This window comes from Debaryomyces hansenii, assembly GCF_000006445.2.
Source record: "Debaryomyces hansenii CBS767 chromosome G complete sequence".
NCBI classification, from domain to species: domain Eukaryota; kingdom Fungi; phylum Ascomycota; class Pichiomycetes; order Serinales; family Debaryomycetaceae; genus Debaryomyces; species Debaryomyces hansenii.
Genome location: NC_006049.2, coordinates 1,128,480 through 1,145,255, shown reverse-complemented (window position 1 = coordinate 1,145,255; position 16,776 = coordinate 1,128,480). Strand labels below are relative to the sequence as shown.

The 16,776-nt window shown below is 37.9% G+C and overlaps 9 protein-coding genes across 9 annotated transcripts; 7 read left to right on the top strand and 2 right to left on the bottom strand. All coding sequences in view use genetic code 12, as the record gives it.

Moving 5' to 3' along the window:
- Window positions 1–6: 6 nt before the first annotated feature.
- DEHA2G13838g (DEHA2G13838p) lies at window positions 7–1,194 on the top strand (the record flags this gene model as incomplete). Its single annotated transcript, XM_002770589.1, has 1 exon — window positions 7–1,194. The coding sequence occupies one exon, from the start codon at window positions 7–9 to the stop codon at window positions 1,192–1,194; it is 1,188 nt and encodes a 395-aa protein (XP_002770635.1).
- A 156-nt stretch (window positions 1,195–1,350) lies between these two features.
- DEHA2G13816g (DEHA2G13816p) lies at window positions 1,351–3,612 on the top strand (the record flags this gene model as incomplete). The annotated part of the gene is made up of 1 exon (XM_002770588.1): window positions 1,351–3,612. The coding sequence occupies one exon, from the start codon at window positions 1,351–1,353 to the stop codon at window positions 3,610–3,612; it is 2,262 nt and encodes a 753-aa protein (XP_002770634.1).
- Window positions 3,613–4,214: 602 nt separating this feature from the next.
- DEHA2G13794g (DEHA2G13794p) lies at window positions 4,215–5,942 on the top strand (the record flags this gene model as incomplete). Its single annotated transcript, XM_462139.2, has 1 exon — window positions 4,215–5,942. The coding sequence occupies one exon, from the start codon at window positions 4,215–4,217 to the stop codon at window positions 5,940–5,942; it is 1,728 nt and encodes a 575-aa protein (XP_462139.2).
- A 222-nt stretch (window positions 5,943–6,164) lies between these two features.
- On the top strand, window positions 6,165–7,850 carry DEHA2G13772g (DEHA2G13772p; the record flags this gene model as incomplete). The annotated part of the gene is made up of 1 exon (XM_462138.1): window positions 6,165–7,850. One exon carries the CDS (start codon window positions 6,165–6,167, stop codon window positions 7,848–7,850), a length of 1,686 nt encoding a protein of 561 aa, XP_462138.1.
- A 305-nt stretch (window positions 7,851–8,155) lies between these two features.
- Window positions 8,156–8,455, bottom strand: DEHA2G13750g (DEHA2G13750p; the record flags this gene model as incomplete). The annotated part of the gene is made up of 1 exon (XM_462136.1): window positions 8,156–8,455. One exon carries the CDS (start codon window positions 8,453–8,455, stop codon window positions 8,156–8,158), a length of 300 nt encoding a protein of 99 aa, XP_462136.1.
- A 412-nt stretch (window positions 8,456–8,867) lies between these two features.
- DEHA2G13728g (60S ribosomal protein L19) lies at window positions 8,868–9,707 on the top strand (the record flags this gene model as incomplete). The annotated part of the gene is made up of 2 exons (XM_002770587.1): window positions 8,868–8,869; window positions 9,149–9,707. Coding segments are annotated over 2 exons (561 nt in total).
- A 385-nt stretch (window positions 9,708–10,092) lies between these two features.
- DEHA2G13706g (DEHA2G13706p) lies at window positions 10,093–11,448 on the bottom strand (the record flags this gene model as incomplete). The annotated part of the gene is made up of 1 exon (XM_002770586.1): window positions 10,093–11,448. The coding sequence occupies one exon, from the start codon at window positions 11,446–11,448 to the stop codon at window positions 10,093–10,095; it is 1,356 nt and encodes a 451-aa protein (XP_002770632.1).
- A 1,702-nt stretch (window positions 11,449–13,150) lies between these two features.
- Window positions 13,151–14,281, top strand: DEHA2G13684g (DEHA2G13684p; the record flags this gene model as incomplete). Its single annotated transcript, XM_462133.1, has 1 exon — window positions 13,151–14,281. The coding sequence occupies one exon, from the start codon at window positions 13,151–13,153 to the stop codon at window positions 14,279–14,281; it is 1,131 nt and encodes a 376-aa protein (XP_462133.2).
- A 938-nt stretch (window positions 14,282–15,219) lies between these two features.
- DEHA2G13662g (DEHA2G13662p) lies at window positions 15,220–16,695 on the top strand (the record flags this gene model as incomplete). The annotated part of the gene is made up of 2 exons (XM_462132.1): window positions 15,220–15,471; window positions 16,279–16,695. 2 exons carry the CDS (start codon window positions 15,220–15,222, stop codon window positions 16,693–16,695), a joined length of 669 nt encoding a protein of 222 aa, XP_462132.1.
- Window positions 16,696–16,776: the final 81 nt, after the last annotated feature.

Below are 16,776 nucleotides of genomic sequence, written 5' to 3'. Positions count from 1 at the left end.
TCCGCGATGGAGCAGCCATGTAAATATATACTTTCGAAGCATAAACTAGGAGATGGAACGTTTTCGGGGGTTTTTGAATGCAAGAATAAGTTGACGGGTCAACATTATGCTGCTAAGATGTATAAGAAAAGTTTGGTATATGGGTTAGAAAGCATGTTACAAAATGAATTTCTTGTATTGAAAAAAATCTCCATGAACCACGATAACATTCTCAAACTTATAGATCATTTTGAAACCGCCAGCGAATTGTATTTGGTAACCGAGATAGCGTATGGAGGTGAATTATTTGATAAAATTACCAGGTCGGGTCACTTGGAAGAATCACAGTCTTCGGCCATCACGCAGTCGTTGATGAACGCTATTTCTTACTTGCACGCAAACAACATAGTCCATAATGATTTAAAGGCAGAAAATATCCTTTTCCGGTCTCGAAAGAAGGACAGCATGAATGTACTAGTGGCTGACTTTGGATTAGCTCGGATACTCCATCCAGAAGAAAAGTTGACGGGGGTTCGTGGCACTCTCAGCTATATTGCTCCAGAAGTCTTGAATGGTTCAGGTTATGATTTTGCCATTGATATCTGGTCTGTGGGGGTAATTGTTTACTTTATGTTATGTGGATATATGCCGTTTGATTGCGAAACCGACGAGGAAACGAAGAGCGCTATACTAGCCGGTGATTACATGTATGAGCCACCCGAATATTGGCTGCATGTGTCACCCGAGGCCAAAGATTTCATAGATTGTTGTCTCAAGACTGATCCAAGCGAAAGACTTACAGTAGACTCGGCTTCAATCCATCCATTCTTGAATCCACTACGAGCTATTTCCAAGCCGGTCCTAAAGGTCTCTAGTTCTACAGATCTACACGAAAGCTTGAAAGCTGCGATTATGCATTTACATCTTCCTATTCAGTCCGCACCCGGAGCAAATCTTTCTGTGGAAAGATCTACGGGTACCAGTCATACTGTTTCTACTGTTTCATCCAAATTATCCCTTCTAGGAAGTTCAAGGACCAATGCATCGTACGATTCAAAATTAGATGGTGCATGCTGCGATTCGCCTGATATCGTGTCCAGATTCACCACTCCAGTCATTTCAAACGTAGTTTCAAGGCTGCATTCGACCAACAATATACTAGATTATATAGACACCCCGCCGGGTGATATAGACTCTGCGAAGTTTTATATTTAGCATAGTTTATACATTTCATAAATGCTGCAAAATCCCATTGAAAAGCGTGTCGCAAACGACCCAATTTACGTCACAAAATATTTCAAGAACATTTCGAAGAGCGTTTACGTGAGGTAAATATAGTAACATAAATTATCTCCATATCTATAAACGATTATGGAAACTCCAGGAAACGGACGTTCGCTTATAGATCCGAACTATTCCTCCGTAACATTTTTTGATAATTCAAAACCCCGGGAGGAACGCAATTTCAAAGAAATATATCCCGATCTCGAGGAATCAAATCAATTGAAAGTATTTGTACTTGATAATCAAAATGATCAAAATAATGAAGTACATGATGAAAGAGCGGCAATAAATAACCTAGACTTGAAAAAACCTTCATTTCGAGTAACTTCCAAGTCTGATGACGGAGATCAAAATATCAAATTCAGTAAAATTGTCACGGACTATGGGTTTCAAGAACCTAATAGAGCTAGTCATAAGGTCCCATCGTCAACTTACATACGGCCGTTCTCGTTGAATGAAAATGAAAAAATAGAAGATATGATTATAAAGAAAAAAAATCAGGTTGAATATGATATGGATGAACAGGACAACTTATATTTACAGCATAGAAACGATCAGACCAAAAATACGATCAAGTTGACTCCAGAGGTGTTTGAGATCTTAATCACAATCCTTGAGAATGAATGGGATAGTTTGGAGATACAAATGTCGTCCATTTCTTCCACCGAAGATGAGAATAATAGGCTATTAACTTTAGACGAAGGGTTGGATAATAACAAATACGGTAACGATGATGGGATTGTGGTAGGGTCTGTGGTAGAACAGAATTGTGCGGTCTGCAACGACAGTGACTGTGATAACTCTAACGCTATAGTATTTTGCGATGGTTGTGATATTGCGGTGCATCAAGAATGTTATGGTATTGCATTCATCCCTGAAGGTCAATGGTTGTGTCGTAAATGTATGATCAACAAAAACAGAGAGATAGATTGCGTATTCTGTCCCAGTAAAACAGGGGCTTTTAAGCAATTGGATAATAGTTTATGGAGTCATGTCATTTGCGCATTATGGATTAACGAATTGTACTTTGCTAACCCCATCTACATGGAACCAATTGAAGGGGTTGACTTAATTCCAAAAAGCAGGTGGAAATTGACATGTTATATATGTAAGCAAAAGGTTGGAGCTTGTATTCAGTGTTGTAATAGAAGTTGCTTCCAGGCTTATCATGTAACATGTGCAAAAAGGGCGGGTCTCTATATGAATTTAACGAAAGGTATACAAGGTGCTATAAATAACAAAACCACTTTAAAATCATTTTGTGACAAGCACTCTCCATCAGATTGGGATCAATATGAATGCATCAAAGGCATCAATAAAACAAGGTTGTTCTATAGAGATATTACCATATTGAACGACCAGAATGCAAGGTTGACGAAAAATCAGAAGAAAGCCAATAAATTAAACATATTCAAATGGAAAACAGAAAACAATACACCGATCCCTCCTAAACTTCTCAGCGATAGACTATTTGCTACATTAATCAGCTTGAAGGTTGATAGTCAGCCAAGCATTGCTCAGCTGGCCAAAGTAGCCATGTTGAAGGATCTTGGCTACAAGCCCAATAGAAGCCGAGAGCAAATATTACAAGAAATCCGAGACATGAGCAACGAAATCTGTCGCTACTGGTGCTTGAAAAGGGAATCAAAGAAAGGAGCCACCTTAATCAGAAAAAATAATAACATGATCGCCACGTCTTCTATCGTCTACGGTAATAGCAATTACGAAGAAATCAACAATAAGATCGAAGTCGCCAATATCCTCATGAGTGATCTTGATAAGGTTATTGGACTTACGTCCAGCAACCTCTCACGACAAGAGATGAGTAAGCAGGCTTCCGATTTGGACATTGTCATGGTTGACACCGTTTACTTCCCCATAAAACGCCTTCTCGACGTCCAGTTCTCGAAGCTCGACAAGCTCGACGCCAATCACCTCTTGATCAACTACCGATCAAAAGCAGGTGCCCATTTGACCTGGAGCCAAATCAAACACAACATTGACACCTACGAGTACACCTCAATCGAGCAATTTAATACTGATGTCTCCGACTTCTATCACATGGTAATCAGAGAAAACAAATCCACGAATAATATTATCCGCGTAATGAAGCGAATCTACAAAGGCCACCGCAACTCGTTGCCTCATCTCGCTGAAATTGAAAAGGCAATGCAGAACGACTACAACAACGGCACCCTTAAAGTTCCGTTTGTCGAAGTTAATGGCTCCACCCTAAAGTTCTCCGATTACGATCCAAAACAAGTCATCGACCTTAACGACCTCAGTGAGGTCGAAGAAGCCTCGGAAAACGATAATGTTTTGTTACATAATTTTATTACCGGCAACTAGTGACATGGCTGTTGAAACAGCATTAACAGGCGTCTTATTGAACCTCATCATACTCTAGAACGCTTAAATGCATGTGCCTTAAATGAACAATCATCTCTGGTTCTTTCTGGTTCCAATTCGTCCCAATTCGCCTAATTTTTTTCGTTCATGTCTGTAATTATATAAAGGTCTATATACGCTTACTACATATAGTGCTGGCTATTCCTACGCTGTATATTAGACGACTTCGTATTGTATTCACATTCAGGGGAACTAGACACAGAGACGACTCAGAAAAAAAAATATTGCGTGAGGCTTATAAACAAAAATAGAAAACACGAATACACGATAAATTTTATTGACAAAATAGCAGAGGCTGATAATCAAGAGTAGGCGAAATCTGGACTTCGAAGATAAATTGACCTAAGGTAAAAACACTCATTTAATAATTTTAAACATTTATTACCGTTCAATTGGTCCAGAGATATTTCAGACCCGATTATACTAGGTCTGAGAAGGTCAATATTATAAGAAAAAGATAAGATTACCGTTGCACACATTCACTCCTTTATTATCCAACTCAACGTGTAAAATATTCTAATTAACTTCAGTCACTCCTTGAAATGTCACATACACCAACACAAACACCCAACAGAACGGGCCGAACCAACAAGAAGTTGCCTATGATTGTGGATATTGCGTTAGATGATGATGGACAGCAACTCTACCAGGTACACGAGTCGTCAAGACATGTACGGAAAGAGATGCCCATTTCGACCAATTTTTCCTGCAATGAGACAGAGAAGACTCCGATACGCAAGATACTCGGAATCGTGTCGCCCAGTACGCTCAACCAGAAGAAAGTGAAGGATGAGGACGAGGAGAACGAGTTGGGAAGCTTCGCACAGCCGGAATCTGCCACCAAAAGAACAGGCGACTTGAATATATTCACTGGTAATGTCGAAGATAACTATGAGTTTCAAAATGAGACAGACAGAGCTTCCAGCACAGATATTTGGTCGGACGATGTCGAAATGGCGTTTGAGGAAATTTTGGCCATTATTCCCAAAAAGAGCTCCAACAAGATTAAAATCAGTGGTCGGTCCTGTGGTAGAAATGAATTAGTTTCGGATTATATTTTGAATAAAACTGGCAAATTTAGAAGTAGAAAACAAGTCTCCAGTCACATACAAGTGATTAAAAACTTGGCCCAAAAGCCCGATATTATTAAATTGATAAACGAGGGCCCAAGCTTTGAGACTGAGCAGGAGAAGGAACGAAACGAGAAGAGATTCGAAGAGATCTTTTCCAAGATCAACTTGGATAAGTCGTTAGGCATAACTGACGTGAAGAAGCGTAAAGAGTCAACCAGTTCTTCTACCATACCCACTAAAAAACCGAGAACGAATCAGATTATTAAAGTAGAAAACTTCTATATGCTTATTAACGATGTTGTCGGTGGGAACCCAATCGTCTTAACGTTTCAAAATTCCAATGATTTGAAAAGCTTGAAGATAAGGGAAAACGCTAAAATATCGAATAGATTTCCAGGTTTAAACGAATTCCAAAACACCGATATTCCCATTCTTCATAATATGGTTAAAATACACTTGCCCCATTTACCCAAAAATTATACGATCGACGGCCTTCAAACCAATTACTTCCTTCTGGATTCCTATCAATCGGATTATTCAATCTTCACTTGTATATATTCGTTTGGTAATGAGGTGTTGAAGTTCAACGATATAAACGTCAAGGCTAACGAAAACCAACCATTTTTGCCCAAATTTTGGAAGTTTTTTATTTCCAAGTTGATCAACAACCCCAACCCAATGGAAGTTAATATGGCATTCAAGGGAATAACCATTAAGCAGATCATTTACGAATCTAGTGGTGATTCAAACTTGGTTTTAAAACTGAAAATTAAATCGGTATCGTTATGGGAATTCGCCAAAGTGGATCATTTCAAAGATGCCACCACTTCGGTAACTAAATTGATATTACCCACGCAAACAATTGCTGATATTCAACCGCTGGCCGTTGATTATCATCCGGTATCATTGGACAGCACTACCACTACATCTACGGCTACAATGCCTCCAACTGTATCAAGCATATTGGACGACCATGATTTTGAGACAAAACCACAACTTTCGGTCCAACAGAAGTTTGAAACCTTGCAGCACCATCAAGATCAACAAAGTCAACCCTTTCAAAATATGCTTCATCCTTCGGTAAACACGAATCTCATGACGGTATCGAAGGATAGCCAGTCAAATCAATTCGGAGGAGCTCTTTTCTCCGAAAATGAATTTATGAACATTAATTTGGATGAATCCCAATTTAACTAACTTTTCAATCTTACGTAGTATCTTTATGTATTTGCTTCTACTATCTATGTATGTATTTTTATGATAAATCTATACTATATCTATGTAACACAAAATTGAGTGATTTTTTCAATGACTCGGGTTAATTAGCGATTATCTGAGAGATGGATTAAATATTGCTTGGATGGTTTTTTCTATCTAATACTAGAAATAAGTATAAAGCAAACTCTATAACAACCGAATATGGACGGAAAAACTATAGGTATATTAGGTGGTGGCCAATTAGGTCGTATGATTGTTGAAGCAGCACATAGATTGAATATTAAAACCATTATCTTAGATGCGCCTAACTCACCAGCTAAGCAGATTAATGCATTGGATGAACATGTTAACGGTTCATTTTCAGACGCAAAGTCTATCATGGAATTAGCCAGAAAATGTGATATTTTAACAGTAGAAATAGAACATGTTGATGCCCACGCATTACAAGAAGCTAAAAATAAATATGGTGTCGAGATCTACCCATTGCCAGAGACCATCAAGATGATCCAAGATAAATATTCGCAGAAAGAACACTTGATTGAACACGGAATTGATGTTACTGAATCTATTGATGTTAAGGAAAATAACATCGAAACGTTATCGGAAGTTGGTAACAAGTTCCAATATCCATTCATGTTGAAGTCAAGAACTTTAGCATACGACGGTAGGGGAAATTACGTAGTCAAGAGTAAGGACCACTTGTCAGAAGCATTAGAATATTTAAAGGATAGACCATTGTATGCGGAAAAATGGTGCAAGTTTTCCAAGGAATTAGCTGTCATGGTCGTAAGATCTATTGAAGGGGAGGTTTTCGCGTACCCCACTGTGGAAACAGTCCATAAGAATAACATTTGCGATGTTGTCTACGCGCCAGCTAGAATCACTGATACTTTATCTGTCAAGGCATCGATTTTGGCTAAGAATGCCGTCAAATCATTCCCTGGGTGTGGTATTTTCGGGGTCGAGATGTTCTTATTGTCAAATGGTGAATTATTGATTAATGAAATCGCACCAAGACCTCATAACTCTGGTCATTATACTATCGATGCTTGTGTCACATCACAATTTGAAGCTCATGTTAGAGCTGTCGTTGGATTGCCAATGCCTAAGGACTTTACCAAGTTTTCCACCACTAACACCAACGCCATTATGTTGAATGTGTTAGGTGACGATACTGCTAATAAGGAATTAGAGATCTGTCGTAGAGCATTAGAAACTCCAAATGCCTCAGTCTATCTCTATGGTAAGAGTACTAGACCCCAAAGAAAAATGGGTCATATTAACATTGTTTCATCATCCATGAAAGACTGTGAAAACAGATTAGCACACATCTTAGGTGGCGAAGAAGGAGTAGCCAAGGACCTTGATGTTTCTGCAGAAAAGCCATTAGTTGGAATAATAATGGGTTCTGATTCCGATTTACCAGTCATGTCAGTGGGTGCAAATATCTTGAAGACTTTCGGGGTACCATTTGAAGTGACCATTGTAAGTGCGCACCGTACGCCCCACAGAATGACTCAATATGCTATCGAGGCCGCCAAGCGTGGTATCAAGTGTATTATTGCCGGTGCCGGTGGTGCTGCTCACTTGCCAGGAATGGTTGCAGCCATGACCCCATTGCCAGTTATTGGTGTTCCAGTCAAGGGATCTACCTTGGACGGAGTCGATTCGTTACACTCGATTGTGCAAATGCCAAGGGGTATTCCAGTCGCTACCGTGGCTATTAACAACAGTACCAACGCCGCATTATTGGCGGTCAGAATCTTGGGTGCCATCGACAACAAGTGGTTAAACAAGATGTCACAGTACATGGACTCCATGGAGAGTGAAGTTTTGGCCAAGGCTGACAAGTTGGAGTCGGTGGGCTACGAAAACTACAAGGCGTAAGTCTCTCTATATATGAATAAACGTGCTATTTCGATTTCGTGTAATGAAGTACTTTATCTTATAATAATAAACTATAACTTGAGAATTAAAATGCCAATGCCATAACTACTATACAAAATTACGACCCATGGTCAACCAGGTGTCTGTGCCTCGGCTCTGCACCTTCACCTTATCCATTTCATGTTCTCGCACCGTCTCCCGTGCTTCTATTTTTGACCTCTCCATCGCTATCGGCCTTCTTCTTCTACCTTGTCTAGCTACAGCACCTCTATCGTCTGTAGCCCCGTCGTCCGCCTGTATCAAACTTAAAACTTCATATTCTTCTTCTTCTGGAGCTTCTTCTGCTTGTACTGCTGCTTTCTCGAGTCCCTCCACCCAGATGTGCTTACCTTCTTCTTCTTTTCACCATCAACAGCCATCTTCTCGTCTTCTTCGACTCCCTCTTCCGCCTTAGCAGCTTGTTTCAACTCCTCCTGTCTCTTGGTCTCCTTTTCCATCTTCTCAGATAATCTCTTGTTTCTAGCATCGACTATTCCCTCGAACTCGCCCTTACGCTTCAACGACTTAGCCCTCAACTTAGGTTTGGATCTTAATGATTTAGCCATTCTAATATAATTACCTTATAACTGTTTTCCACAAATTAAATCGTCAATTATACGAATAACCTCCAAATAAACGTATTAATACACTATATCTCTCTAATTAGTACCTTATCTTGATCTCATCGCGCACTGAAAAATTTACTCGGATATTAGGGCTATGTATTATCCCCGTGTCTTTCTTTAGGCCTATAATTTGTGACTGTTTTATTCGTTATCATACTGTATATAAGTAGATAGATTTGGTCGTGTGATTTGTCCAAATTCTTTGTTAGAGAAAAAAATTTCAAGCTCTTCTAACCCTCACTGTGGGCTCAGGAGACTAGTGGTTCCCTTTCCTGTTACAAAAATTTTAACGTTGTTGAAGAGGATTTTTCCTAGTATAACGTTTGATTAACTATATCACACATTAATTAAAATGTAAGTGGAGTATTCAAGATATGATTGTAGAGTTTAATTCAGAAACACAGATGATAACGGACTAGAAGATAGAGCAAAGTGGGACATAAATAGAAATCAAGGAGAGTGAAAAATTATTGAAGAGGTTTGAACAAAAATTTTAGAGAAGGGAAATAAGAAATAGAGTGGGAATCCACAGGGAGTAGAGCAGTGGGAATGGTTGGTAAAGAGCAAGAAGCATCGTGGTGTGAATAAGACAGCAATCATATAATATTGAAATCGATATACTAACATATATAGGGCTAATCTTAGAACTCAAAAGAGACTTGCAGCTAGTGTTGTTGGTGTTGGTAAGAGAAAGATCTGGTTAGATCCTAACGAAGCCACTGAAATCTCCAATGCCAACTCTCGTCAAGCTATCAGAAAGTTATACAGAAACGGTACCATTGTCAAGAAGCCAGTTGTTGTCCACTCTAGAGCCAGAGCAAGAGCTTTGTTAGAATCCAAGAGAGCCGGTAGACACATGGGTTACGGTAAGAGAAAGGGTACCAAGGACGCTCGTATGTCTGCTCAAGTTTTATGGATGAGAAGATTGAGAGTCTTAAGAAGATTATTGGCTAAGTACAGAGATGCTGGTAAGATTGACAAGCACTTGTACCACTCATTATATAAATCTGCCAAGGGTAACGCTTTCAAGCACAAGAGATCTTTAGTCGAACACATCATTCAAGCCAAGGCCGAAGCTTTACGTGAAAAATCATTGAAGGACGAAGCTGAAGCTAGAAGATCTAGAAACAGAGCTGCTCGTGAAAGAAGACAACAAAGAGTCAACGAAAAGAGAGAAGCTTTATTAAATTAAGCTTGACCTACTGATCACTAATTTAATCTAAGTATTTCTATAAAATTCTCTTTGTTTATTATATATTATAATAGTAACACACTTTCTGTATTTAATTATATGTATGATATGATTTAGCAATGTGAATGTAGGATCTAGGGGAGGATTAACTGCGAGTTGTGGTTACAGATGCGATGAGGAAGAATTTTTATCTGTGGCTCTGCTCTCGATACCATTAGCTTGTTTCTGACAGCATTGTGTACACCTACTGTAATTGATCGTAATGCCTCGATTTGGTGTACGGTGATTGTTTCGTACGAGCCAAGAATCTATATGTGCTCCATATCCTGCTCGCTAGATCTACACCTAAGTTATTATTATATTAATGCATACATTCACAAGATTGTTACAATCTATGACCGGGAACTAAGCTAAATAGTACTGTAAACACAGCTGTAAACAACAAAATTAGTGCTGTTACCCACAAGCTCCTTTTGATTAATAGTCTATGAATGAATTTTTCTTTGATCTTAATCAAGTAGTTTTCGCTTGTAAATGATTCACTATAGCCAAGCCACACCAATATTGGGTCTATGAAGTAAATCGATGATATTAAGCAGTATGCAGATATTATGAAGGGGATGATGATATAGAGCCTTTTGCCCTTACTGTAGTTCAAGAATAGAAAAATATAGCTCATCCAGAACCCAATGAATAAGAAGAAGAATCCTAAGATGATTCTCCCGTATGAAACAAGAAAGTTATTACTAGTACGGTTGATGTTCTTTATCGCGACTAGATCCAAAAAGTTTGGCAAGTAGTAGTTCTCTAATCGATTGAAGACGTAAATTTTCACGTTACTAAATGCATCTGGATCGTCTCTACCTTCCACTTCTATGGCTCTTACAATATCATTCTTAAGGCTACCTGGTAAATTTAAATCTTTCTCCGAATCCTCGACGAAGTATTTTAACAATAAATTCTTGGATGATTCTTTCAAGTTATCTCTAGTGATAAATGAACTTCTTTCTGACATACCTGGCGAGTTATTGATGAGCTTTTCGATCGTGCTCGGGTTCACTGACGAAATTCTTTTACGTGGTGGTTGTTCTAGCGGCATGTATTTTGGCTGGGAAAATACTTGCGACTTGTCAGCATCTGTAATGTTTAACTGGTTCGAAACGTACGAATCATCTTCTAACAACCTCGAATTCGACGATACTCTCTTACCGTTGGTATTATTATATACGGGACTGTGTATGGAAGTAGTAGAGTCATTACCTGTGTATCCTGCGTAGCCTGTGTGCCCCGTTTGCTCTGTTTGACCCGCGTTGTTGGCGACCGTTTGTTCATCATAGATACTAATTAACTCGGATAGCCTTGGGTTTACCTCCAAGTCACCTCGCAAGAACTGTGATAACCTCCTAGAGTCGTTGCCCTGCAAAAAATTATCATTCACTATAAGGTCTAATAAAATGGAAGATGAAACTGATTTGGCCTTAGACCTGTCCAGTATAGGCATAGAATGACGATTCCCGTTATATGACTGTCTGACTATGCTTTCTCTCAACCCCCAAATATAATGCTTACACAAATTCAAGTGATTCACCAAATCAAACCAGAAGTCTAGGTAATCTGAATTGTGATCCGTTACTTTCATATAGTCATAAAAGTTATGCAAGCTTACTGGCGGTTTCGTCTTATTTGCCAATATTTCTCCTAGCGTTGGAAGCCGATTTCGTTGAACCGACTGGTTCGTCATATTCAAGTTATCGATATTCGAGAGCTTGTGTGAGTTCGGAAAGTCGGCCTGATACTTTTCGTCCATTATGCTCTTCAGTAGGTATGGTATAGCTATATACTGAGCATATAACTTGAAAGCCTTTTCATACAATGATCTACTGTAATACACAAATTTTTGAAAAGGTAAACAAATCATTATTATGTAAGCATTTGGAATATCGTTCTAAAACTCCCTTACTGGATTCGACTACAATTGTTAGACGAAGTAGACCGTCTCCGGCATACGAGATCATCTACTAGTTCTTATGTGAGTGTGTGTATCGGACTGATTTAATAGTTGGTACTTCACAAATATCTCTCTAAATAACTGATTTACACGAACCTGTTGCTTTTAGTGGTGTAGCATCAAAGTATGTAGTACGACTGAGTATAGCATGTAATACTGAGCAATTGTACGTAGACCTAAATGCAATTATTAAGTTGTAATATATAAGTTCAAAATAGAGTTAGAAGAATTAGAATGGTAGAATCTCCGTAGTATAGCATGGTTGTGAAAATTACCGAATTTAGACCAGCTCCCTTATTGATATTACCAGTAATTCAAGGTAAGTTCAACGGCTATTAGACCCCATTCACTTTAGAAAACGACTATTTCCATGTTTATATGAAACAATACCGATTGTCTATCTGTGAGATGCTGGCTCTAACTAATTTAGTATTTCTGAATAGACCATTCTTTGCTTTTCCAGAATAATTCACTTTGCAAAATATAGTGTGTAAACATCCCTGTATAATATACTTGTCTTGTAGGTCTAAGTATAATAGATGCAAATTTCAAATTCCTAATTTTCTTCGAATTTTGCAATTTTCGTCAAACTACAACATCACTGCAAAATTGTGGTTCTTTTATCTAGTCCACAAAATGTATGCTTTTCCAGTTAATATTTACCCGATTTGCATACACGAAATAATATCTCAATCGAAGCATCCCTACATTAATACAATCCTCTACATACTCGAGCTCTTCTTTTGTTCTCCACCTATACCTGGGCCAAGTCAAATTTCTTGTATATACTTCACGTTAACTATCAATTTCAGAGGACCCCAAAGGGAAAGCAACATAGGCATTATTCAATAGTGAACATCCGAATCCGGTACACACCCCTCGCCTTTCTCCGATTTATTCAGGCAATAGTCAGATGTGCAATCTAAAATCGCCATATAATAGATTGCTCGCCAATGCAACAAGGTTACTTTTGAGCTTAACCGTGGGTGTATATATGTCCGACTATCTCCGAAATCCATTTCTCACCTTTTCTCTCTAGCCTTTTACACCCACAAGTAATACAAGATCATTACTAATGGCCACAATTGAAGGTGCTAAAGTATACCTATGGTGTCAGATCATATGCGGAGCATGTAGCAGTGCTGTAATCAATATGTGGAGGTGAAAATTAGGAAAATGGAACCGAAATACCGAAAGATGTACAATTCTAATTGTAGAAATGCCGTACCAAAACTTGAGATTAGTTTCTTTAATTTCATTGGCTAATAATGGCTGGAATACAATTTATTGCAAATGGAGAATATATACGATAAAGATGAAGTCTAAAAAGTAGAAAGAAGTGTTATAAAGAAGGATAAGTGACGGTTTAGAAGTATATTGTCATATTGGAAAAATTAATCTGCGACGATATATTAAAGTATAGGATACCGATGATATGTTGTCTCTTGGAATATTGAACGACTCCCCCACCAAATTCAACAAGGATATCTTGAACATTAAGCTCAATGTGTTCAAGTTTTTGAACACGATCTTCTACAGCAAGGATAAGCTTTTCCCACCGTTAAATAGGGCTAGCTTTCCAGGATTGGTCAGTAGAGGGGCCGTGGCATGTGCGGCCGATGATTTGGAACTTTTCAGCACCAATACATTTGATTTCAGCTATGAGTTAGGAACCGCAAACTACAATTCCAACGCTTGTTTCGACAATAATTTACTGGCATTCAAATACGGTGCCGGAGAAGAGAAACAGAAACCCGAAAGGTATCCTTCGTTAGAAGAACCGTACGAGTTTTACTCTTCAAGTGAAGGGTTCGTAAGTCCTGAGGAGGACGATTCGTGGAAAAGCGGCTTCAAAAAGAGAAAACACGAAGAAGATGCTTCTAATACGTCTTCGGAAGCTGCTACCAACATCAGATTTCAGTATGATATGGATCCGTTGTCATACAATAATCTGTCGCTCTACGATGTTGATCGTTTATTTAACGATTTGATCCAAGATTTACCCAAACCACAGCCATATCACCACGACCAGTCTTCCCATCAGCTAATGTCTTCAGTTTCACAACCCTCAAATCACACTTTGCATTCTATTCCAGACTTTGCTACTGAACAAACTAATTCGCCCACAGGGAAGAAGCTTCAATCTCAACCTAAATATAATGAGGGAACTACGAATAATAAAGACGACGATTTATTGAAACATAAATGTCCGCATTGCGAGGCCAATTTCAAGGTCAAGGGATATTTAACCCGTCATGTTAAGAAGCACAACTCATTAAAAGCATTCAAATGTCCGTTCTATAAAGATCCTGGTAACGAAGCAACCGGCACAAAATGTCACCCTACAGGTGGCTTCTCTAGAAGGGATACTTATAAGACCCATTTAAAAGCTTTACATTTTATTTACCCTCCCGGAACCAAATCAAGCGAAAGAAGCTCGGTCAGTGGTCGCTGTGCGGGATGTTTCCAGTATTTTGAAAATAATATGAAATGGTTAGATACCCATATCGAAAACGGTCACGGCTGCCAAGGGTCAGCTAAGGATGAATTGAAAGAAGAGTTTTAAATAAATCGACAGATCGGACAATTTCATAGAATCAGTACTTAGAAGCACTTCAGAACTAATATGAAAAAAAGACTAATTGCTTCATTACCTGAGGCCAGCAGCTTACCGATTAGGAAAGTTGCCGACCACTAGACTTCATTCATGATTGCATCTATGTTAGATGTCAGTCAATTACCATACACTATTGAATGCTGCTTTGCACTAATCGGCAAATATCTGATGCATTTCTTCTATTGACAGGCTCATAGTAGACTTTCAATTCATCCGACAATGAGCAGGGGCCTTAAGCCACTATCTCATTTTCATCTTCATTTCTATTTAATTACATTGCGATAAGATTCTCTCAGCAGAATTGCTAGAACAAGCATTTAATTTCCTCGTATAATATAGTGAAACTTTTAATTAATAACACATGGTTGTAGCTCCTTACAGATTATCCTTCTGTTGATTATACGTGAATCTAGTACTTCATGGCTTTTGTTGCGTACATGAATATAGTCAGAATAGATAAGTTAATACACCTCTAAAATTTTAATGTTGCTAAACAACCTAAGTCCTATTGTTATCTTATCTATTCTTATCAACTTTTCACTAGTTTTATCAATTTTCGTCTATTTTTAACAATTGCTGAAAATTCCTTAAAGAGAATTAATAATATCATCTGATTTATACTAACGATACAGGTAAACCCACATAAGTTATCGATCTAAGTGATTATGATTCAACCATATCTTGTCCTTGGATCTATGGCTTTCATAGAAGTCAAAATTGATTGCAAAATCATATATGTGTAATTATGGTCCCCTTTCAGTGTAAATTATATCACGATGAATTTTCGCCCGTCGCCGATTTTAACCAGCAGAATAGGACTAATTAACCATTTGATTTCTTTCTTAATTACTTTACATAAGTTAATTAACTAGCTAATCATTCAAAAAATGTCTTCATTAGATAAATCATTAGACGATATTATTTCCACTTCCAGAAAATCGATTAAATCCAAGAGATTAAATCGTGGTGGTAATGGTAAAGTTGGGAAGAAAATTGGTGCATCAAACAAAAAGCCAATTGTTTCTTTCAAGAAATCAACCCCAGCTGCTCCTAAGAAATCAACTGCTGTAGACGTGTCTTATGCTACTAAAGTTGTTGTTTATGGATTGCCAAGAGATATTAAATTAGATGCTATTAAGGTATGTTTGAATTAATCATGAAGATTCTTTTAATTCAACTTTGATACGAGTTTTCTTTCTATTTTGTTATTTTGTTTTTTGTGTTTTATTTATTTATTGGTGTGTGAATTGGACTTTTAAATCGGTATAGGGTATACATTGGGAGACCAATATTTGGGTCTAAAATTGGGAATGGATTATAGAAATGGCATGTTTTTTTCTTTGCTAACTAGGCTAATGGTTAGACCGTTTAGACCTATGGAGTGCTTTCTTTTTTTCACTTTTAGAGTTGAAATACAAAGAAATAGATATTTTTAATATCGCTACCTTTTACGTAACCGTCTGGTACGGAAATTTATTATTTATCTGATAATGGCCTCACAATTGAGTAGAGTCTGCATGAAATTGACTGATTCAACGTGATATACTGTCTTATCTTAATAATACGTCGCAATATTATGCGTGTGCTAATACTCAACTGATATTATCATAATATGATTCGTGAGTAATTCCACCACCAGCAATTGTGATTTGTCTGCAGACACTGGATACTAAGGACCGAAATTTTCTCGATCATTTCGTCTCCGGTTCAGGATAGTCAAAAGACATGACTACATTGCGCGTGAGACTTCTAGATTGCATTACTGGAACTTGGTTGTGAAAATTGTAATGCTGTCGCAGGGACTGGTGAAAGTATAGGATACAATCATGTGGAACGATTATCAGATAAATAATAGATGAAATTCATTACATGACAATAATTAATAAGACATAATTGAAATTAACAAAATTCTTCTTATAGAAATAACATTTGACTAACATAAATAGGATTTTTTCCAATCACAGGTTGGAGGTGTTCAAAACATTGCTTTATCTTACAACGAAAAGGGTCAATTTAAGGGTATTGCTACTATCATCTTCAAATCTAGTAAGTCTGCTAGTAAGGCTGTTGAAAAGTATAATGGTGCTCCAATTGATGGTGGATCTTCTAAATTGAAATTAGAATTAATTGTTGATCCTACTAAGAAGCCATTAACCTCAAGAATTGCACCTAACAAGGTTACTGGTCCTAAGGTCGCTGGCCCTAAGGCTGCGAACCCTAAGCTTGCTGCCGCCAAGGCTGCTGCTAAGGCCAACTTGAAGAGTAAGAAGGCTAAGCCAGCTCAAGCAAAGAAGCCAGCTAAGAGATCTAAGAAGACTGTTGAACAATTAGATCAAGAAATGGCCGATTATTTCGATAACTGATCTTGTTTTCATATATAATTGATTTATATAGTATGTAATTGAATTGTAAAATTATTATTGTACCGTTACACTGAAGAATGC